Source organism: Elaeis guineensis, chromosome 2 (assembly GCF_000442705.2).
Source record: "Elaeis guineensis isolate ETL-2024a chromosome 2, EG11, whole genome shotgun sequence".
In the NCBI taxonomy this organism is placed as follows: Eukaryota; Viridiplantae; Streptophyta; class Magnoliopsida; order Arecales; family Arecaceae; genus Elaeis; species Elaeis guineensis.
Genome location: NC_025994.2, coordinates 106696118 through 106721567, shown reverse-complemented (window position 1 = coordinate 106721567; position 25450 = coordinate 106696118). Strand labels below are relative to the sequence as shown.

At 35.5% G+C, this 25450-nt stretch overlaps 1 protein-coding gene across 1 annotated transcript; it reads left to right on the top strand.

Annotated features, from left to right (window-relative positions):
• The first annotated feature begins 1798 nt into the window (after window positions 1–1798).
• On the top strand, window positions 1799–24298 carry LOC105049263 (uncharacterized). Its single transcript, XM_010928863.2, has 6 exons — window positions 1799–2003; window positions 3467–3741; window positions 4720–4805; window positions 20222–20397; window positions 22343–22617; window positions 23505–24298. Exons 1-6 carry the CDS (start codon window positions 1844–1846, stop codon window positions 24174–24176), a joined length of 1644 nt encoding a protein of 547 aa, XP_010927165.1. The 5' UTR covers window positions 1799–1843; the 3' UTR covers window positions 24177–24298.
• Window positions 24299–25450: the final 1152 nt, after the last annotated feature.

The following is a 25450-nucleotide window of genomic DNA, read 5'->3' as shown; positions in this document are numbered from 1 at the left end:
AGGATTCTCACTGGACACAAATCCAGTCTGCATAGATGCTATTTTGCAGGTGCTCGTTCCCGACGACAGGCAATGAAGAGTTGGCCGCAACAGCTCTGAATCACTTAAACTCTGTTCAGCCTAAATCTTATGGGAAGAAAAAAATCTCTGTAGATTTATTTGTATTTTCTTCAGCCCAAAGACTGGGTGTGGCCTGGGTTTATATATATATATATATATATATATATATATATATATATATATATATATATATATATATATATATATATTCTCAATAAAAAGAAAAGGTTTTGGTGATTCTGGGGAAATAAAAATTCACAAGCAGATGCAGTAATTTTATATTTCATTTTGGAAACCTTTATGAAACACGTTTTGACGAAATAATGCGCAAGCATGGTATCTTAATATGATCTTTCCGTTTTTAGCTCACAGAAAAAATTAAGAACCTTTCGTGTTTTATTGCCGAACAAAATATTAAAAATTAAAAATTGCAATATATTGTGTAGGCGTGAACGTAAAATTAGAATTTTTTTTTATGTGTTTTGGTTGCTCGAAAGATTTTTTTTTTTTTGAAAAAAATTTGAAGAGCTTGGGGTACTATATATACTCCGAGAACAAAATATTTTACAATCACATGCATCCATCCTCTATCACCAACGCACCTCGAATCACAAAAAAATTTTGTATAGATTTAATCTATCACGTGTGCTATAAAAAAAATCCATCAAAATATGCTACATCTATATTTTAAATTGAATAATTCAGCAATCATCCCAATATTCTTCATTTTAATCATCTCAACACACTTGAGATAATTGTAAAATTTTTTAATTCAAAATATTGATATAATATTTTTTTATTATTTTTATTTATAATATATTTGATAGGCCATGTATATCGAAGAATTCCTCACCACATGAAGCCAGCTCCCCCAACCACTCTTTTCTCTTCTTTCTAGTAGACTGATCCATCATTGAGCCGGTGGACCTTGTCCAACCAATAGTATGTATGTATGTATGTATGTATGTATGTATGTATATATATATATATGTATGTATGTATGTATGTATGTATGTATGTATGTGTGTGTGTGTATATATATATATATATGTATGTATGTATGTATGTATGTATGTATATAGATATATATATTTCTATATATATATATATATATATTTCTATATATATATATATATATATCTATATATATCTATATATATCTATATATCTATGTATATATATATAGTCCAGTTAACTATTTGGATCATTGGGAAGGAATCTTTTTGTAGTTGCATTGTGCACACTGACTCATGTTCGACTCCACCCATGAATCCCTTGCGTCGTTAAAAAAAAAAAAAGGCATATATTTTATAGAGTTTTGTTTTCTCTAATTACCTTTCATAATTATATTAGAGGTTGTGCACTTTGAGAAGACTCGGTGATAGAACAGGACATTACAGAGTTCGAATAGAATTCAAACTCTGAAGAACCTTCTATAATAAGATCTGATAAGGTACAACCGCGACTATCTCCGTTGGATCGTGGACCATGGATGGATCCAAAGGTGAACAATGCATGGAATTTGTTGAGAGGAGCACGTAGAGCTTGTGATGCAACGGGCCGGGTGCGGCTCAGGATTACTCGTGCGTGGTGGTATTATCTGAAGAGCTTCCTTAATTTGGGCACAGAGGGGAACTTTCTTAATTAGGACAGGTAGAGAGAGTTCCGCTATAAATAAGAGTGGAAGAGCCAACATTAATGTTAGAGAACTAGAAAAGTTTCAGGAGAAAAGAAAAAACACAGAGAGAGAGAGAGAGAGGAAGCGAAGAAGGAAGACGAAGGCATGGCATCCAACGTTCCAATGCCGACCGGCTACCACTTCAGGCCTTCTCCGAGGGAGCTGGTGAAATCATACCTTCGACGCAGGTTGTTGAAGCAACCCCTACCATGCGGGCTTATCAAGGATCTGAACATCTATGATTTCCACCCTAGGGATATCCTGAGTTCGTTCTATACCTTTTCTTCTTTACGTTTTCTTTTGAAGAAATAATTATAGATTTGATTATGATTAACTGTCCTTTGATAGAATCTTAATTCATCTAAATTTGTTTCTTAAGTCTATCTAAAGCATGTAGAACAAGAAACGAGATAAAAAAATCACACCATTACTTTGATAGTACTTATTACTTTCATTATGGGAGGGCCATTATAAATTTTATTTGGGCTTTGAAAGGGACATGATTACAGGACGAATCACACCATTAGAGCTATAATTAGGTTGAAAATCTTTTATGATTTGTGGGTCGGGTGAAGTCTATTTTTTTTTTTTTCTACCCTATAAGCTCAAAATCATAGGATTACAGACTAGACAATGCTATATTCATAACTATCCAATAATAGTTTTGAAGCGTATTGGCTCAAATCCTATACGAAGAAAAAAAATCTATTAGTCTAACCCATAGTTTTATGATTTTTCTGATTTTACTAACCTAACCCACATGATTCATAAAAATTTCAGCCCAAACATCCAAGTAAGCTTTTAAGGTTCGAACTACGCTGCCCTACTTTATCTCAAAAGTTATTATTTGTCTGTAAGAAAATAATCATTATTTACCCATCTCGTTGTTTAGTCATTGGTAGGTTCTCTCACTTAAAAAGAAAAAAGAAAGAATGAAAAATAAAAGGTTGAAAAAACTAATATAAAGGTCATTTGGAAAAGATAAATGTTAAAATATTTATTTATTTAATTCTTCTATATGTTTGTTTCCGATTGTTTTTTATATCTTAATTTTGTTCAACCATGATTTTTTTATGGAAACAATCATGATCTCTATTTTTTTTGTTACGTTGCAATTGACGCGTATCAGTGTATGTACGTTGAGTTTATGTGCTATTTTGTTCAAGTAGGAAAAAAAAAAAAACAACTTAAACACTAGTTGGACACCACGTACATGTAGTTTTATGGAAAAAAACAAGAAAAGTCTTTAAACTTTAACTTTATGGTTAACGGTCATTAGCTCAATACATTTTTCAAAAATTAATATTTTTTGCACCAATAATACTCCTAAAGGAAGGATTTAAATCTTTGATTGTGTTTAAAAGATGGGAGAGAACCTTAACTCGGCTATATTTTAATATTGATGTATATTTGTTAGAGCGTTAAAGTAGACGTGAGATTCTCATCAGAATAGATTACAATTGTCACGTAGCTCAATGTGTCGAAATCTATTTTTTTTAAAAAATAAAATAATTTTAAAAAACTTATAGATTTACCATACCTAACTACACTTTGGTTGAAAATGTGAAAAACACATAGTCCTATGGTTTCTTTTGTACTTATATAATTAAAATATTTGTCATATATAGTCAATTGCAAGCTATCTTGAATGATTTTGTCTACGACTTCTATTGCATGTTGGAGCAAGAGCATTTTAATTGTTATAAGAACTTTGTATTTTTTTTATAGGCAATGCACCTGCCGGCAAGCATCTGTATTTTTTCACTCCAAGAAAAACGAAAAATCCCAATGGAACAAGGTCTGCTCGTGGAATAAATGGGGGATATTGGAAGGCCTCTGGAAGAGATATAATCATTAGAGATGAAACTAGAAGGGAGATTGCCCATAGGAAGTTTCTTGTCTTCTATGAAGGGCACCAACGTGACGGAAGAAGAACAAGTTGGAGGATGCAAGAGTACACTATTAAGGAATTCTGGTTTCCTACCAACCAAAACAATAGTGAGGTAAACCTGTTGAAAGCTTTCATGCAACTCTTTCTATAAAGTTTAGATGGTGTTCAATTAATAGAATTTCAAAATATAACGACATTTAGCCTAGGGAATGCTAATGTTTATATTCATGCATGTAGGGTTCTTGTCATTATGTTGATAAAATATTTCAAGCCTAAGATCATGAATTAGTTTATAGTACAATATATGGAATAATGGTTCACATACCAATGAAAAAATAATATTTTTATATTGTTAAAATAATCATAGAAGACAAGATAATTAGAGATTTTGGTTCAAAAATTGTTTATCTTAATCCTTGGCTTTCTAAATTTGAAAGAAAATCATTTATGGGTAAAATTCTTCTTTTTTGTTTGCCCTGATTGTGTTTCCAATGGCCTGCATGCTCACGGCAACCCTAATTCTGCACTTGTCAAAATCAACAACATATTCTCCCACAGGACTCTAAAGGAAAAAAAAATCTAAAGACTCTAAAGGAAAAATATTTCGGCAGTCAAGAATGTATTCAAGAAAATTTCAACATTCCCATTAATTTAAATAAAAGTATAATTATTTTGATAAACATGAGTATCAAGTTTTTGAATGGCATATAATCACCTAGGTAAAAACTACACGCTGGCACCTATCTCTTTTCTTAGTGAGCATGTTGAAATAAATAATTTGTAATGATAGAGAAGATAATAAATCTATTATCCATTAGCTAGTTTCATTTTGACAAAATTTTTGCCCATATCAGCTTCCACTTTTATATATATATATATATATATATATATATATATATATATATATATATATATATATATATATATATATATATATATGGCATGCTGCCCTTCATCTCAACTATGGATTACTTATATGGTTCAACAACTATGCTCGATCAAATCATGTACTTTCATAGCATTTCTCACATTATATTTTATTTTTATGAAAAAAATTTAATGTGGAATTATAAATGTTTTCCTTTTGTAGCTTGGTGCTCTGGCTTTGTGTGAAATATTTTCAAAACCAACATTAGATCAGTCAAGAGATGGTGAGGTTCAAGTAGATGAAGAGGAAGAAGGATCTACATCTCAAGATAATAATGACATCGGGGATAACGTATTTGCTGATCGTATAGTCCCACCCCATCTAGCTCCGTGCAACCATGGCAACGATCGAGGTAAAGCCCCAATCGCTTCTTCCAATGGATGCCCATTAGGCTCCCCGTCAGCATTTGACCCCATTACAGCAAGGTCTGGGTCATCCACGCCATTTATAGACCCCAATAATCTCCAGAGCCACAACATGGTACTAATTCCCTGGTCTATCCTCAAGTCAAGTGGTCCTCTCCAAACTACTATGCCGATGTCTTCTAATTCGGAGCAGTCTGGCTCCTTGGTTCATTCATTATACTGTGCGTGTGTGGTGTCGATGCCTTCATCATCGCAATCCGAGAATTTGGCCAGTTCATCCTCCAGAAATCCAATGATGCCGCCACCACAACATATGCCGCAAGGAGAGATGCCGTCACCAGGGTTTAGTGCTACAACTGCTTCATCCTCGCAATATCAAGTGCCACCACAGCGCATGCCACTACCATAGTTATGCTTTGAAGCTAGCCAGCTCATGCCCTCAGCCTCTAAAACATCTCCGCAAACAACTCTGTGGCCACTACCACATCACTTGAGTTGATGGAGGAGAACATCTATACTTTCATGTTTGGTAAAATAGGTTTGGTATCAAGGGTTCCTTTTTTTGTTGGGAGAATAAGAATCATGGTCGAAATAAGGTTAATTTACGTTTTTAGTTTTCTTAGAAGTTCTATCGGTCTTGGTTGCTTAGAAGTTCTATCAGTCTTGGTTGCTTACTAGGAGGTGAGGGATTTACTTATTCACATGGCGCATGAGTCCTATTTTAGATTCTTATTATGTCCTTAATCAAGGAACTAATGGATGGGATTTATTGATTAAATTTCTCTTATAACATGTGTTCATATCCACTGTGCCGCTCATGCTTGTTGTTTGATAGAACGCCTGCTGAAAGGTGACTGAAAAGGTCCAATATTTTGAAACGATATCATCTCACCGGAAAGAGTTGGGCTCACAATTTAGAAGAAACACATTCTTTACTGGCTAGTTTCTTGTCAACTGATTCTCCTGCCAACTAATTACCTTCTTAACGACATCTAAGAAGAAGCAATCCTCTGTCGTGATAGGATCTCACTCCAATAATGCATGCATTAGGTAAAGAAAATAAGAAGATAATTACCAATCATTCATTTTCTTTTCTTTTTTTTTTTTTACTGCTATAAAGTGAAAGTATAGATGAGGGCTCTATGCATCGATCTAAAAACAACGAAGATGCACATATATATTTGTTGTCTCAGGAAATCACAAGGACCGCTTTGGATATGATTCATGGCATTAATAAAGCTCTCCAAGCAAATCCTAGCTTGGCTTATGCACCATTCATCACTTACAAATACAAAAGAATGAACAGTACATTAAATAGCATATGCTCCAGATTCCCTCTGAAACGGTACAGAGCAATGATTGGCCTAGACCGTATGCACCAAACATGGTCGTACACCATACGAATCACTACATCTCTTTCTCAGATAGCGGGACACCACATCAATTATCATTCTCCTTTATATGGGAAGGAGTTGATCGGAACGAAATATACTAATTGGCATAGTCTACGACTATATTGGTGTATGGGGTGTGCGATATAGTTTCTTCAATGGGGATGAGTGATGGTTAAGCTGAGCATCTTGGGATCTTGGTGAAGGAAATAAAATTAATAATATATTTAAAATTGATATTATATTAATTATATTTTAATGTATGGTTATTTAGATGAAAAATTGGAATTAAGTTGCTATTCTTTTTTTACATATTTATTTGCTTCCCATACAAGTAATAAAATAATAAATGTGATTGACTCTCAAAAAAAAAAAAAAAGGGATTCTGATTAGAGATTCCATCCTCACCGCTGCTCCCCTCATGCTCAGCTATGCCCACCAGTCTCTCCCCTTCTTAGCATGTGCCACCCTCTCCTTCCATGCCGCCACTCTCCTCGTTGTCCTCCTGCCTGCCACCATCGAGCCCTCCATACTGCCTCTCGTGCCTACACGCCCATAGCCCCTCCATTGTTAACTGTTCCCCTCTAGATAAGGTCATGCCTATATCATAGACTTCTGACAATCGTTCGATGAAATGCTCGATCCACAAACAGCTCCACAATCAACTTCTTTTTTTTTTTTTTTGGTGCAATGACCTATTTCATCCCTTATGATAAAAACTGCGCCTGCCTCCTCTCCTTTCCATGATGCATCGAAATTAATCTTTACCATACCACAGGGTGGGAGTACCCAAGAAACAAACCTTGATGAAAGTAGTAATGAGCTCACCAAGCTGCCAGTATCCCAGTGTTGCAAGTATGTTGATGCAGCAAAATTCGAAGCTGTGCCATAAAATCCAGTTGCATAATAATGAGCTAGTTGAAAATATGCATTGGACTAGATTGTTCCCTCTAAAATAATCTTTCATTCCGAGCAATCCAAATAACCCAAGCAATGTAACAAATTATAGTTCTGTTATATGAATCCATCAGATAATCTGGGAGTATATCAAGCATATGTCCTAGAGAGTTGAAAATAGGAATATTAGCATTTGTTTTTCTTGTCTCATTCCAACTTTGACAGGCTATGGCACAAGATATTTTAGACAATGTTGTATGTCCTCTATCGCTGCTTGACAACCATCACAATTCTAGTCCGTATTGCGGTGCATTCCCTTGGAGAGCAGTGCCTGTTTATATGGTAGTTTGCCCCAACTTATAAATTTTCATAGGAACATCTTAATCCTTGGTGCCACAGACATCTTCCATGTCCATCTAAAACTCCTACGGTAGATGCTTCTTGCCTCTTTGTTATGACAGCATATACATCACTAGCTTTTATGAAATCAGAAACCTTTTGGCGCCCAAACCAGTCTATCCTTGCAGAAATATTTTGGCAATGGGATGGCTTTCACCTGCTGCTCCAATTCACTAGGAAATAATTGTTCCAGCATAGTTTGCTTCTAAGATCCATTATGGTCAATAAAATCTAAAACCATCCATTGATCCTGACACACCATAGAATTAATGAATGTTGGCCATTGATTGATTGGAGTGATTGTAAGCCAAGGATCTTGCAACATTCTAATGGCACTTCCATTACAAATCTGCCACTGAAAATAGTTTTGAATCCATTTTGCCCCAGAACAAACAGATCTCCAAATTGGTGAAACATCTCTTCTTAAAATCAGATTCGCAATTAGTGAAATTGTATTTGGATATGATAACCTTACTCCAAATGAAATCTTTCTTCAAAACAAGATTCACGGCAGCTCGACCCATAAAAGCTTCTTGATGCAGTTTAATTTGCTGAAGCCCCCAAACCTTCATTATTCTTGGGTGAACACCCTTTGTCCCATGATACAAGATGGATTCTTTTGGTTGAAACTTCATGTCCCCCACAAAAAGGTTTTAAAGATTTTCTCCAACTCTGGGATGACTGACTTTGGAACAGTAGTATTGGATAGCAAAATATACATAAGATGATGCCAACAATGATTGAAGTAATGCAAGTCTGCCCATTTGTGAAAGTTGCTTCCATTTCCAACCTTCTAGCTGTTTATAAATCTTATCAAACAATGGGTTAAAATCTTGTTTTTGAATTCTACCACTCAATAGAGGTATACCAAGATAATTCTAAGCATCACATTTAACCGAAATAGTTAATGTTGTGGTGTAGAGAGGATATTTTTAGTCCTACATCGGTTGTGAGTCAAGAAGAAGAGTATCGCTTATATGGATCAAAACAATTTCTTCTGCCATGAGGCGTCTTTTAAAGAACAAAATTATGAGGTTCTAAATAACCATAGCCCATTGAAGTCCAAAGATGATCACGAGTCAAAGCGGACAACCGTTCAAGCCATCTGATCCAACTGTTCGAGTCATCGGTTAGAAGCAGAATTAACCCAACCATTTGAGTCATCTGACCTCTTGACTGTAATATTGGCGATGTTTGTGAGAATGCTTCCTGCCCACCTTGAGGGAGTATGGCTTATATAGATCAAGGTCATCTCTCCCTCTATGAGGCATTTTTTAAAGGACAAAACTGCGAGGCTCCAAATGACCAAGGCCCCACTAAAGCTCAAAGATAATCATAAGCTAAAGTGGACAATGCCTCATATACACGGGGGTGAAATTAATCTAACTATCCGAGCCATCCGATCCCTTAACTGCAATAGTTAGCAAATTCAAGATTTGATATTTCATATTAACATCAGTTTTTCGACTAAACTAGATTTGAGATTTTAGTATGTTAATTTGCTGGCCTGATTGATTACAATAATCAGTAAGTATTATCGGAAGTTCAGTAGCATTTCTCTTGTTTGCTTTGGCTACCAGTAACAAGTCATTTGCGAACGTAAGGTGAGTTATCATAGGACCTGATAAATTGGATTTATAACCTATGAGGGCTCCTCTGATAGTTCCATTATGCAAGGACCTAGAGAGCATGTCAGAACCCAGAATAAATAAATAGAGAGAGAGGGCATCTTTGTCTCAACCCAAGAGGAGGAAAACCAGTTAGTTGGCCTACCATTAACTATCACAGAGAAAGATGGATTTTGTATACAGCTCGTGACCCATCTGATAAATTTGTTGCGAAAGCCATAGTGTTTTAAAGCTACATCCAAATACTCCTATGACATCCTAATATTTGTCTTTTCCACATCAGCTTTAACAACCATTAAAGCATTTCTTTTCAAAGCTTTCTCCATGGAGTGAAATAATTCCTGTGCCACCATAACATTTTCTGCAATAATTAGACACAAAAGCATCTTGTTCATCTGATATCAAACTTGGCATAACACTCTTCAACCGGTTGACCAGAATTTTAGCAACAAGCTTATATAGAGTACCCCATATCCACGATCAACTTATTGGCCCAAAATAGCCTCATGCCAGCATAAGCGAAGAAGAAGCAAAGGAAACTGATAGAAACCCTTCTCGATCTATAATACTTTTTTAGCATCCATCCAGAATTCAGTAGCATCGAAACGCCAACATCCAACACCAAACATATGGTTCCTCATAATATACACTTAATGGACAAAAAATGAAGCTGAGGTAACAACATCAGCATTAGCAGAGTTGTCCTAGATGCTCATGATGAGTTCATCGTCGGCGCTGCCCAATTCTAATACTGTCAAACAGAGCTGAAAGGCATATTATAACCAATTGGAATATATGCTTTCTTGATCCCCGGACTTTCTATCGATTTTGTTCACTGGTCAGTAATTGTAATTTTGTATCATCAATTTTATGAATGGTAATACAAGCTTAATTACTTTAAGCAAGTGGGAAAGATTTGTTTGCTGTGACTTAAACATCTTGCTTTTGGTTCCAATTTCTCCTTTGGTGTTTCTGAAAACGGACGATAGCCGATAATTGCCAACCTAGTAACTCGCAAATGTGTGTGTGTCTAATTGTGAGATATAACGCACTAGCGGTGGAAGGAAGGTTCATATCAAACTCCAATAGTGCAATAAAAGATCATCAAAATGAACAAATTAAGCTGAGAGGTCACAGTACCAACAATTTAAAATTTACGTCATTCTTGCCGTAGCAATAGATCCAGGAAAGTGGAGAAGACAAGGCATTCACGGTTTGTTTGGCTATTCCTATAAAACTGAGATGAAAATCCTTTAGGATTCGTGGTCTAGGCTATTTATTTAAGCATGGCCCTGAATCACCTAAACTCCATTCAGCTTAAATCTTATGAGAAGAAAAAAAAAATCTCCATAGATCTATTTGTACTTTCTGCAGCCCAAAGATTGGGTATGGGCTGGGTTTAGGTAGACTCTTGGAAAATAGAAGCTGAAAGGATCAACAGGTCCGATTCCTATAAGATTTTCAATCTAATCCAATAGAACTATCCAAACATATTTTTGCACATTATATACCATGAACATTAATCAGATTATAATGAGATCTGCAATATGTCCTCCAGGTCATTCATCTTCCCAGAGCACCCTACCAGCAAGCAAACCAAACTTCTCGAGAAACATAATAAGAAATCTCCGAAAATAAAAAAAAAAACAACAACATAGATATATATAAGTTAAACCAATTGCTGAAATATTGTATTTAAAAGAGAGAGAGAGAGAGAGAGAAAGGATAAAATATCCAGCATTTTGATACATGCATACCCAACGTGAGAAAAAGGGGGAAAAATCAAAACCAAATTCCAACAGGAAACTCATATCCCGTCTATATTTGCTATAAGATTATCTACACACGAAATAAGAAATCATTAGATTATGCCAGCCATTTTTTTTTTTTTAAAGCTAATCAATTACAAGATCACAAGTCATAGTCAATTACATACATTACAGTGAAAATAGTAAAAGACGATGCTATAAAATATATTTTACGACGTTAATAAGCATCGGAAATAAGCTTTACGATGTTTCAAAAAGCGTCGTGAAAGTATCACCCATGTAAGAGTGGAGACGACAAGCGCCAACATTTTTTAAAAGCATCGCAATATTTTCTAACGATGCTTTAAAGCATTGTAAAATTAAAATTTAACGGCACTTTTTAGCGTCGTTAATGACAATGCGTCCTCCACCCTTTTCGAAGATGCTTTTCGAAGCGTCGGCAGTTAAGTCACTAGCGACGTTTATAAGCGTCGTTAAACAGTCTATTAACGACGCTTATAAGCATCGTTATATTTTTTAATAGAAAAAAATATTAAATTTTATATATAAAAAAAAGAATACATACATTTCTGTACAAAATTATATCAATTATTCAAACATAAACCTGTACAATCACCACCATTCACACCAAAAGCAAACTTCAATAGCAAATTTAACCAAACCAAAAGACATTGTTTTATATAAATAAAAATAAAGTACTGATCGTTCATTACAATCAAGAGTAATATAAATAAATATAAGACTACAATAAAAATAAAATGATGTCAATCTGCAGGCGGATGGTCATCGCTATCTCCATGTGACGTGCCGCCGTCTCGACGGGTGCCTGATGTGTCAGGAGCCTACAAGAAACATATGAAAAGCTTGATTTGCATATTTATAAATAAAAATATATAGATCATTAAATTAATATAAAAATATATATTTAATAATATGTGTTTACCTGAGATGGGCCATACATCTCTAATAAAGATGTAAGCCGATCAATCTGTCCCCTCATGGCCTGCATCTCGGCATGGCTCTGTCGCATCTCCTCCATCTCAGCGGCACGACTCTGTCTAATCTCCTGTATCTCTGCCTCGAGTCTGTGGACGCGTGAATCCTGAGCATCTACTGCAGCATGCTGTATATATCTACTAACTTCAAATAACTGAGTGGAGGTGACTCCTACTCCATAACCCCTCACTCGATCATAGCGCTCTGGTCCCATCAACTCTATGAACACCTCAGCCTCGATACGGCTCTGCTGCGTAGATGCTGCGGACTCGTCGTCACGCTCTGCAATGAGAGATGTAGCCCTCTCCTATATTTATTTTGAAAACAAAAGTTATACATTAATAGCTAACAAAATTAAATTAAAATCATTGCAAAAAAATAGAATATTAATAATGCCGTACATAGAAATCTCTCGACTCATCTCGAACAAAAGTACCATCCTGATGAGTATGAGTCATCCGGTAAAACTCCACTTTACCGGATTCTCTCCCATGCTCATCCACCTACACAAATAATTTCAATTTTAAGCAAATAGTTATAATAATTTAAAAAAATATATGAGTATCATGATACAGACATGGTCCACGATACATAATGATATTAGTTATATAAATATTTCAACATAAAAATTAAAAGTTAATTATAAAAATTTAAGGAACATACAAATTTCTGTCGGAGTCGTGCATAACTCTTCGACTCCGATGTATGAGGAACAGACTGAGCTGCTCGTGCAGCTCTATCAATAGCAGAATAAGTCTGTAAAATAAAGTAAAAAATTTGTTATATATATAATATATAATATACAATATAAATTAATATTTTTATAAAATATTTAAAAGAAAAGATAATAAGCAGATAATATATCTGTGCCCTCTCAGAGAACCAATAATGAACCAACTCTATCCACTGATGAGGGGGTACATCAAGAGGATAATTCCTAGTAACCTTCTCCTCTGTCATACCCTGTCTCATATAGTCCCTCTTCAATTGTGCTCTATATTCTTTTTATTTGCGGTTGAGAGACTTCATTACAAAATCATGAGTGGATGGAGGGAGAACAAACTTGCTCTATAAAAAAAAAAGTTAAATGAAATAAATTATATAAGTGATTAACAATTAATATACAGTATGAACATCAATTCATTACCTCTATAACTCGGAGGAGCTCAACTTTGTACGTTGGAAGCATGTCATTCTATTTTGCATAGTCCAACGGACATAGCTGAGGCCTCCGAGCAACAGTCTCCAAAAATGAAGTCAATAAGCAGGCAGCTTTCTTAATTGGCTGACCTAGCTGATTGCACTCCACAACAATTCTCTCACCCTCATGCATCTGCCACACATCTTGTACTACTATGGGTCCGTGTCTGGGGCGTACTCTTCCGGATCCGTCTGCAAAAAATACATAAAAATAATGATATCATAAATATACATAAAATAAAATAAAAATAAAATTACATGAAAGACAATATATATCCTGCACGTGTATCTCATCATCTGGCTGATAAACAGGAGGATCGTGCTGTGCTGATGATGAAGAAGGACAGGGCTCGAAATGCTGTGCAGCTGAACTGGCCTCAGGCTACTGTGCTGAAGAAGATGTACCGGTCTCTGTCTGTGAAAACTGAAACTGCGCACAGCATATCGTCTTCTGTGATGCATGATGCCACCTAGCATTTATATAAATAAAAGATAGAATCAGTTAATATATGGAGTAAAATAATATAATAATTAATATAAATTATATACATCATAAATAATTATTACGAGTAACAATCAAGCAGTAGTGTTTTTTTCAAATTCTGTCCTAACCAACGTCATCGTAGCATTTAAATCATCAGCTGGCACAAAATTATAGGGCATACATTGTGTATAAGTGTCATCGTCATCATCCTCCACTTGATTTTCCATATCATATAAGTCTCTAGGTTTTGTTTTGATGACAGTAAACCAATCTTTATCTTTTGCGTCTTGTAGATAAAATACTTGACGAGCTTGAGATGAAAAAATGAATGGATCATCCTTCAATAACACACCAGTGTGTATCAACCTTGAAAAATTTATAAGTGTAAATCCATTTACATCTTGTTTCAAACTTTTTGGTAAGTTTATATCTACTCAATCACATCTAAACAATACTACTTTAAATTTTCCATAATAATCCAACTCATAGATATCTTTAAGTGCACCATAATAGGATTTTCCATCGCTTCTACCATAACACCGCTATTCTGTGTTTTTCTAAATTTCTCCCGTTCTCTAGTATGAAATTTAAAGCCATTAATTGTGAAACCGTTACATCTATTCACAATCTTGTTAGGTCCTCGAGCAAGAGCTATTAGTTCATCTGAATTATTTCTCTCCATCATCTTTGATACCTAAAAAAAATGATATGAAGTGCTGTTGAGTTATCTGATAATAAATATGTATCAAAAATTAATGTATCTCATAATTAAATATAAATCACATCTAATTCGAAAGCCACATAGGGAATAACTCGACCAACCATCGCTGTTCAATCCTTGCATTAGGACAAATGTTATGATTGGCTCGTCTCTGATAAATTAAAAATTCACTGCATAAAATATCAATATATCATTTAGAACATTATATCTAATATAAAATTTAACTCTTGATGTCATGCCTTAAATATACTAACCTGTGATGATCAGATATTATATCACTATGAAGTAACACATAACGATATGCTTGTGCTAAAGATTTTTGATCAAGTACAATATTTTCAGCTCTTCCCAAGAATTTTCCAGCAATTGAGAACTTATACAGTTCTGCATTCTCCATAAAGTCATTATGCCGTTGAGGTCGACTAAAAATAGTCTCTACACCTTGAAGATATCTTGAACAAAATGTCAAACATTCATCCGTAATATATCCTTCAGCAATCGAGCCCTCGGGATAGGCTCTATTTTGCACATAATCTTTAAGACGCACAAGATATCTTGAAGAATTAAATATTTATTAAAATATCAGTATATTGTTGTTTCTAATAAAATTATCAAAAGATTTAAGGTTTGCAATAATACCTCTCAATAGGATATATCCATCTATAATGTATCGATCCACCAACTTTAACTTCTGAAGCTAGGTGAATGAGCAGATGTACCATAATAGTGAAAAATCCAAAAAAAAAAAAATTCATCTGGTAAAGTGTAATTGTAATATCAGATTCTAACTGATCAAGTTTTCGAGGATCAATAACTTTAGAACATAATGCCTTAAAGAATGACGATAATCGAAGTACAATTGCAACAACTTGTTTTGGCAATGACGATCTTAAAGCTATTGAAAAGATATCTTGCATCAATATGTGACCATCATGACTTTTAAGATTTGAAAATTTTCGATCATTTAGATGCATACATCGTGAAATATTTGATGCATATCCATCAGGTACCTTGATACTTTTCAAAACTCTCAAAAAATTATCTTTTTCTCGAGCAAACATTGTGTAACATGCAGGAGGCACATAAATTCTATCATTAGCAAGCATTTTAGGATGAAGCTCCTATCGGATATCCATTTCTTTTAAATTAAGATGCACCTTCATGTTATCTTTACTCTTTCCATCAAGGTTTAAAAATGTTCCAAATAAATTATCACAAACATTCTTCTCTATATGCATGACATCAAGATTGTGTCGAATAAGATTATATTTCCAATAAGGTAAGTCAAAAAAGATACTTCATTTTTTCTATAAATGTTTATTGGACTGTTGTGTAGATGCCATCTGTGTGTCTTCCTCATTTTCATCCTCAAAATAATTGTCTGGATCTTGAAACACCTCTGCATCTATAGTACTAATACTGACTTCCTCTAATAACCCTTCGTGCATTGAGCTTTCAACATTATCCCTTCCTCTTTTTTTAGAGGACTTTGAGTGCTTACCATAGCTGTAATTGATGCCATCCATTTGTCTATGAACATCAGTTCCAGAAGGTAGAATAGGGGCACATCCCAATTCTATAGTACCATCAAACAAATCTTTCTGAAATCGAAACGGATGATTTGCTTTCAACTATCGACGATGTCCCATGTAATAAAATTTACCTCCATATTTTAACCAAATTGAATGTGTTGAATCTCCACAACAAGGACATGCGATCCGTCCCTTTGTACTCCAGCCAGATAAATTGGCATATACTAGAAAATCATTAATAGTCCATAACAAAGCTGTCCGTAGTTTAAATGTTTGACCGTTGGAAGCATCAAATGCATCAATACCCTTCCACAACTGTTTCAATTTCTCTATTAAAGGCTGTAGGAAAATATCAATATCATTGCCTGGACCCTTATCTCCTGGAATAACCATTGATAAGATAAGTGATGATTGTTTCATGTACATCCACGGTAGCAAATTGTAAGGTATCAAAATGACTGGCCAAGTGCTGTAGGTAGAACTCAGGATCCGAAATGGATTGAAGCCATCAGAAGCTAAGCCAAACCTAACACTGCGAACATCAGAGGCAAAATCAGGATGCCTATCATCAAATGCTTTTCATTGAAGACTATCTGCTGGATGTCTCAACATTCCATCCTTTGTACGTCCTTCATCATACCATCTCATTGATGAAGCTATTTTTGATGATGCATAAATCCTTTTCAATCTAGGTATAAGAGGAAAGTAACGCAATACCTTCGTCGGTTTCTTTTTACTCCGCGTTGCATCCAATTCATTGAGTACATCATCTCGATCTTCTTTTTATGTTATCCATCTTGAAGATCCACATACATTGCATGACTCTTGATTAGCATTTTCACCCCGATATAACATACAATCTTTCGAACAACTATGAATCTTTTCGTATCCAAGATCCAATTCCTTTACTACTTTCTTGGCTTCATAATACGATGGTGGTAAATGAGTGCTTTCTGAAAATACATCCTTTAATAACTTGAGCAGCATGGTAAAACTCTTCCCAAACCATCCATTCAAATATTTTAAATGGAATAAATATACAAGAAAAGAAATCTTAAAAAATTTCGTACAACTCGGATATAATTCTTCATCTGCATCTTTCATTAAAATGTGATAATGAGCTGTCTCATTATTAGATGTATGTATAGGCTCCTCAACATGCATACGTTCTGTATGCGTACATCCATCAAACATCCCAACTATTTCTTGTATACTACTAGATTCTTCTAAATTTTGAACACCAAGTCCAAAAGCATCTGTGATCAAACCCCTTATATCATCATCTCTTACAGAATTATCTTGTAGGCTAGTGGATCCAAAATGAGTCAGGGGTTGGTTACATGATGATGGCAACATAGATTTCCCATGAAAAATTCAGTCGGAATAACCTCTTAAAAAACCATTCCATACCAAATATTCTTCAACAATTTATGGATCTAAAGAAGAACTATTTACACATTTCCGACATGGACATAAAATCTTTCGATTCAAACTACTTTTCTCCATACCAAATTTAATGAAGTCATGAACTCCATCTAAATATTCTTTACTATTCCTTGGTTTATTTATCCAATTTTTGTCCATTGTAGGATAAAAATGAATGAATTTGTAACTTATCTAAAAATAAGAAAAATTATACAATCTATATTAATGCAATGAGTAAAAAATATCAGTTATTTCATAAAATTTAAAAAAATAACAGCTATTGTAGTTCATTATATAACTTGAACACTCAAAAATACATCTAGATATGATAAGGTTTACATAGTAAATGCTTGCTATCATCAACTAATGGGTAAAGAAGGTCCTATCCCATTCAGAAAATACATTAATTCTATAGATCAATTACAGTAATCAAATGATATGCAACAAGAGCCGAAAAAAATTTTGGCAGTATTTTTTCTTAGTTCTCCCGTATAGGGAGAACAAAAAAAAAATATCGTTCGAAATTTTTTCCGAACCCTCAGCATACCATTTGATTATTGTAATGACCTATAGAATTACTCATATTTTTCAAACTGTCCATACTGGACAATCAATTGACCAATGTACATAATTCTTTTATCTGTACAAAAATAAATAAATATATGGATACAATAGAATATGTACATTAATCAAAAGATGGGTCTATGGTTCTATGCAATACAATTTTTTTTAAAATTAATTCATAATTAACATTGTCTGGCATCTTTCATCGGCCTGAGTGCGTAGGGCTGGATGCCTTCGGCGCCAACTAGGACCAAAGACCCGAGCGCGCAAGATCGAGACCCAAGTCTCGTGCATGTTAATTAAATATTGTGCACTGTGTCATAAACTTTTAACAACTAAATTAGATAATTATTCGATGGCAACCAAATAACAAAAGAATCAACAAAGATATACTCTTAAGTAGGAGGCTTCACCATCGACAATAGGTAATTGAATAATTAATATAGAACAGGAGGAGATAAATCCAGAAATTACACCATCTGAGTTACCTTTTGACGGTTGGACACCATAATTAATGGATGGTGAATAATTTAGTCGAACAAAACTGGATAAAAAATCTGAGGGATGTCGGACCCGTGCAAATATATATTTAGTTCCGATTGTAATACAAGATAGTAGAAGACTCATACTCACTTGACAATAAGATATCAAATAGCAATATTGAAAGAAGAACCTAAAATTTAGCACATTTATATCCCAATGCTATCATAATAAGCCCCTCAGATTTTCATTCCTTCTAGCAACATAAAACTTCCAATGTTTCCAAACCCATATACCTTCTCACCCTTGCCACACCGAATTCCAGCACTAAAGCGTAGGAAAACAATGATCAAATCAAGAAAACATATTTACACATCAAAAATATCAAATATTTTAGGAAAAAACGTAAAACTGAATATTTTATGAGAGTTCTTGACCTAAGCGAAACAAAATCCTCTTTTTGCTCCCACACCCATTTTCCCCCATCAATTCACGCCACTATTCAATAATTGCAACGTCAAAAACAACCAATCAAATAGATAATGTGCATTCAAATGCAAGTTCCAATCTTGCTCAGTATCTGTGAATCACAGTCGAGACTCCAGAGATTACGATCGCAGTCGGTGCTCGACGGTGATCCCAGCGGGTGGCGGGCAGGCAGGACTTGGACGCTGTCAGGGCTAGGGGGCCACGATCGCAGTCGGTGCTTGATGGGGATCCGACACAGGGATTATGGTGGCTCCCTGGATTGCGATCCAAGTGCTGGCAAGGGATATCGATCGTCGCGATCCGAGCGGTGGCAGACGTGCGAGGGATGGAGTGCGGGAGGGCCGGTAGTGGAGAATCGATGGAGATGGGGGTCAGCGGAGATGGAGGAATGGGTGGGAGGGGGCGGCGGCAGATAGATTAGGGCACGGGAGAATGAGGGTATTAATCGAACCTAACGACGCTTTTTAACGTCGTTAAATAATGACGTGAACAAGCATCGGTATTTTTTTTATTTAACGACGCTTTTGCTAAAAGCGTCGGTGTTAAAAATGCTGAAATTTTACGACGATTTTAAGCGTCATTGAGAAACGACGCTTTTTAAAAGCGTTGGCAGGTCACCGCAACTTGCCGACATTTTCAAAAAGCATCGGCAAAAAATGATCACTAACTCTCTTTTTTACTGTAGTGATATGTTAGCTCTACTCTCTCTCCCTCTCTCTCTCTCTCTCTCTCTATATATATATATATAGTGCCGTTAACTATTTCCATAATTGGGAAGGAATCTTTTGTAGTTACATTGTGCGTTATGACTCATGTTCGACTCCACCCATCCCTCGCGTCGTTAAAAAAAAAAAAAAAAAAGCATATATTTTACAGAGTTTTGTTTTCTCCAATTACCTCCAATTATGTTAGAGGAGAGGTTGTGCACTTTGAGAAGACTCGGTGATAGAATAGGACATTACAGAGTTCGAATAGAATTCAAACTCTGAAGAACCTTCTATAATAAGATCTGATAAGGTACAACCGCGACTATCTCCGTTGGATCGTGGACCATGGATGGATCCAAAGGTGAACGATGGATGGAATTTGTTTAGAGGAGCACGTAGAGCTTGTGATGCAACGGACCGGGCGCGGCTCAGGATTACACGTGCGTGGTGGTATTATCTGAAGAGCTTCCTTAATTAGGGCACAGAGGGGACCTTTCTTAATTAGGACAGGTAGAGAGAGTTCCGCTATAAATAAGAGCGGAAGAGCCAACAATGATAGAGAACTAGAAAAGTTTCAGGAGAAAAGAAAAAACGCACACACAGAGAGAGAGAGAGAGAGAGGAAGACGAAGGCATGGCATCCAACGTTCCAGTGCCGACCGGCTACCACTTCAGGCCTTCTCCGAGGGAGCTGGTGAAATCATACCTTCGACGCAGGTTGTTGAAGCAACCCCTACCATGCGGGCTTATCAAGGATCTGAACATCTATGATTTCCACCCCAGGGATATCCTAGGTTCGTTCTATATATACCTTTTCTTCTTTTAAGTTTTCTTTTGAAGAAATAATTATAGTTAACTGTCCTTTGATAGAATTTTAATTAATTAGTTTGGTCTAAAGCATGTAGAACGAGAAACGAGACAAAAATCACACCATTACTTTGATATATAGTACTTATTACTTTCATCATGTGGGGGGCATCATAAATTTCTTTTGGGCTTAGAAAGGGACATTATTACAGGAACAATCACACCATTAGAGCTATAATTAGGCTGAAAATCTTACGAGATTTATGGGTCAGGTTAAGTCTTTTCTTTTTTTTTTTTTTTCCAAGTTTGTATGCTCAAAATCATAGGATTATAGACTAGACTATGTTTATATTCCTAACTACCCAATAATAGCGTCGAAGTGCGTTGGCTCCGATCCGATAGGGAGAAAAAAATCTATTGATTTAGCCCATGGTTTTATGATTTTTCTGGCTTTACTAGCCTAACCCACATGATTCATAAAAATTTCAATCCAAGCATCCAAACATGCTTTTAAGATTCGAATTACACTTTCCTACTTTATCTCAGAAATTATTATTTGCTTGCAGAAAAATAATCTTTATTTACCCATATGGTAGTTTGGTCATTGATAGGTTCTTTCGCTTAAAAAGGAAAGAGAAAGAAAGAAGAATAAATGGTTGAAAAATTGATATAAAGATTATTTTGAAAAGATAAATATTAAAATAATTATTTATGCAATTCTTCTATGTGTTTATTTTCAATTATTTTTTATATCTAAATTTTATTCAACCAAAAAAAATTTTTTTTATGGAAACCATCGTGAACTCTATGTTTTTTTTTGGTTATGTTGCAACATAAAATTGTATAATTGATGTATATGTGTTATTTATGATATACGTTTTGCTCAAATAGAAAAAAAAAAAAAACAAACAAATATAAGCACTGGTTGGACATCACGTACATGTAGTTTTGGGAAGAAAATAAGAGAAGTCTTTAAACTTTAACTTTATGGTTAGCTGCCATCAACTCAACATATTTTTTAAAATTTAAAAGTTTTTTAACAAATAATAGTCTTAGAGGAAGGATTTAAATCTTTGATTGTGTTTAAGAGATGGGAGAGAATCTTAATATGGCGTCAACTCGACTACATCTTAATATTGATTTATATTTGTTAGAGAGTGAGAGTAGATGTGAGATTCTCATTAGAGTAGGTGACAATTATTGTGTAGCTCAATATGTCAAAACCTGGTTTTCTTTAATAAATAAAATAATTTAAAAAATTTATAGATTTAGCATATCTAACTACACTTTGGTTGAAAAGTGAAAAGCACACCATCTTAAGATTTTTTTCCACCTGGGTAATGGAAACATTTGTCTTATAAAGTCAATTGCAAAGCTAGCTATTTTGAATGATTTTGTCTGCAACTTCTATTATATGTTGGAGTGTTATAGCAAGCACAAATATAGGGCACACACAGATTCGTACAATCACACAAAATAGAGAAGAGAAAGAAAAACAAACACAGGATTTACGTGGTTCGGCTGAAAAGCCTACGTCCACGGGCAAGACACGAGAGAAAAATTCCACTATGATGAAAAGAGAGATACAATCACTCCAGAACTCTCCAAACCCTAGCCGCACTTTGATTTCCCAAACCTCTCACAAAAACTGCCGAGATTGGCAGAAAATACAATATTTATACTGGTCCGTACCGCGGGGGGCGTTGCCCCCCGCACCCCCCAATGAGGTCAGTGGTGGGCTTCGGGCATGGGCCTATCGGCCCATGCCCTCCGCTACCACCACAGACCTCCCAAAATATTTCATTCAGGTCGCAACGCGGGCTTTTCAGATTGGGTCATAATTCGAGCCCATAAAAGATATCCAAAATTCAAGCCACATTAACATGGAGCAAGAGTGTTTTAATTGTAGTAAGAACTTTGTATTTTTTATAGGCAATACACGGGCAGGTAAGCATCTATATTTTTTCACTCCAAGAAAAAAGAAATATCCCAAAGGAACAAGGCCTGCTCGTGAAACAAATGGGGGATATTGGAAGGCCTCTGGACGAGATATGATCATCAAAGATAAAAATAAAAAGGAGATTGGCCACAAGAAGTTTCTTGTTTTCCACGAAGGGCACCAACGTGATGGAAGAAGAACAAGCTGGCTGATGCACGAGTACACTATTAAGGAATTCTGGTTTCCTACCAATCAAAACAATGACAAGGTAAGCTGGTTGAAAGCTTTCATGCAACTCTTCTATAAAGATTAGATGATGTTCAATTGATAGAATTTCAAAATGTAACTACATTTAGGGAATGCTAATGTTTATATTTATGCATGTAGGGTTCATGTCGATAAAATATTTCAATTCTAAGGTCATGAATTAGTTTATAGTAGAATTTGTAGAATAATGCTTTACAAACCAATGAGAAAACAATATTTTTATGTTGTTAAAATAATCATAGAAGAAAAGATAATTAGAGATTTTTTGGTTCAAAAATTATCTGTCTTAATCCTTGGTTTTCTTAATTTCAAAGAAAATCATTTATGGCTAAAAAAATTCATTTTTATTTGCTCTGATTGTGCTTCCAATGGCCTACATTCTCAAGATAATCCTAATTCTGCACTTGTCAAAGTCAACAATGTATGCTCTCTAAAGAACTATAAAGGAAAAAAATTTTAAGACTCTAAAAGGAAAATATTTTGGCGATCAAGAATATATTCAAGAAAACTTCAACATTCCCATTAATTAAAATAAATGAGTACTTATTTTGATGAGCATAAGTGTCAAGTTTTTGAATAGCATATAATCATCTAAGGTAAAACTACATCAATTGGCACCTAGCTCTATTCTTCATGAGCAAGTTGAAATAAACAGTCTGTAATGATAGAGGATATAATACATCCATTATCCATTCGCTAGTTCCACTCTGACAAATTTTTTTCCCATATTAGCTACCACCTATGTAGCCCTTCATCTCTACCATGGGTTACTTATATGGTTCCACTACCATGCTCCACCAAATCATATACTTTTGTAGCATTTCTGACATCATATTTTATTTTTATGAAAAAGTTAAACGTGGAATTATAAATCTTCTTTTGTTGTAGCTTGGTGCTCTGGCTTTGTGTGAAATATATTTAAAACCAACATCAAATCGATCAAGGGGTGGTGAGCTTCAAGCAGTTGAGGAGGAAGAAGGATCTGCTTATTCTTCGGATGATAGCGACATCGAGGATAACATAATTGCTGATCGTCTAATCCGACCCCATCCAGCTCAATGCAACCATGACAACGACCGACGTAGAGCCCCGATCGCTTTCACCAATGAGTGCCCATTAGGCTCTCCATCAGCATGCGGCTCCAGTACAGCGAGGCCCGTGCCTTCCACGCCATTATTGGGCTACAACAACATGCAAGGCCACAACATGGTACTAATTCCCCAATATATCCTCGGGCCAAGTGGTCCTCTCCAACCTGAGGCTTCGTACCTCTGTAATCGGACTGCAATGCCGGGGTCTAATCCGGAGCAGCCCGACTTCTTGGTTCATTCGTTCTACTGTCCCTATGCGCCTTCATCATCCTCCGGAAACCAAATGATGCCACCACCACAGCATGGAGAATTGCCATCACCGGAGTTTGGTGTTGCAACTGCTTCATCCTCGCAATATGAAGTGTCACCACAGCGCATGCCACCGTCACAGTTATACTTGGAAGCAAGCCAGCTCATGCCATCAGCCTTCGAAACAACTCTGTGGCCACCACCACGTCCCTTGAGGTGATGGAGGAGAACATCTAGATTTTCATGCTCGGTAAAATATATTATTAGGAATTAAGGGTTCTTTTTTTGTTGGAAGAATAACAATCAAGTTTGAAATGAGGTTAAATTTCTGGTTTTAGTTTTCTTACAAGTTCTATTAGTCTCGGTTGCTTGCTTACTAGGTGGTAGGGGATTTACTTATTCACATGGAGCATGACTCCTATTTTAGAATATTCTTTAATCAAGGAATTAATGGATGGGATTCATCGAATAAATTTCTCTTATAACGTGTGTTCATATCCACCGTGCCACACACGCTTGTTGTTTGATAGAATGCCAGTGAAGAGCTGCAGCTAAATTGAGCGGGGTTCCAGGATTCCACTTCGCGGGACGATGAGTTGGAGTTGCCGAGGCCTAATCTAATTCTCTAACACTAAGGAGCCACCTAAGCCATGCGGAAGGTGAATGAAAGCTCCAATATGTTGAAGCGATGTCATCTCCCTACTAATTTCTTGTCAACTGATTCTCCTGCCAACTTACCTTCTCCAAGAAGAAGCAATCTTCATGCATAGATGAACAAAATAAAAAGATGATCACCAAATCGTTCATTTTCTACTTTTTTCACCACTATAAAAGTAAGCTTCAGATGAGGGCTCTATGCATCGATCTAAAAACCACGTAGATGCACATATATATTTGTTGTCTCAGGAAATCACAAGCATCGCTTTGGATATGATTCATGGCATTAATAAGCTCTCCAAGCAAATCCTAGCTTGGCTTATACACCATTCATCACTTATAAACTCATAAGAATGAACAGTACATTAAATAGCATATGCTCCAGATTCCCTCTGAAACGGTACAGACCCATTGACTGGCCTAACCTTGAAGATAACTAATGTTTAGCCTTGGTTTGCCAAACTCCAAATATGAGTAGTCTGAAAATCCAATAACTTAGAATACAGAATACCAACTTACAAACTACAAAATTGTTCTTTTCCAAACCTGCAGGACCAATATTTAATTAAAATATAACAGGCCTCAAATTGCCTATAGCTGCGCTTATATAGAAGTGCAGCCAAATATGTTGAACAATTAAGCACAATAGCCTTATACAAAAGTTTAACCTACATTACGAAATTCCTTGAACTAGAAATAATTACTGATTATAGACAATATATTTGGAAACATGAGGAATGTCCTCAATTCAACAAAATATGTCGTGTTAACATGAAGCACATTACAAAAACAAGAGCTGAATAGAAATAATAATTTCAAGTAAGCATAACCTAGATA

Coding starts and splice junctions, on each gene's coding strand:
- LOC105049263 (XM_010928863.2), top strand. CDS start 1,844: ATGGCATCCAACGTTCCAATGCCGACCGGCTACCACTTCAGGCCTTCT. Junction 3,742..4,719: donor CCAACCAAAACAATAGTGAG/GTAAACCTGTTG, acceptor TTCCTTTTGTAG/CTTGGTGCTCTGGCTTTGTG. Junction 4,806..20,221: donor GTTCAAGTAGATGAAGAGGA/AGAAGGATCTAC, acceptor AGAGAGAGAGAG/AGAGGAAGACGAAGGCATGG.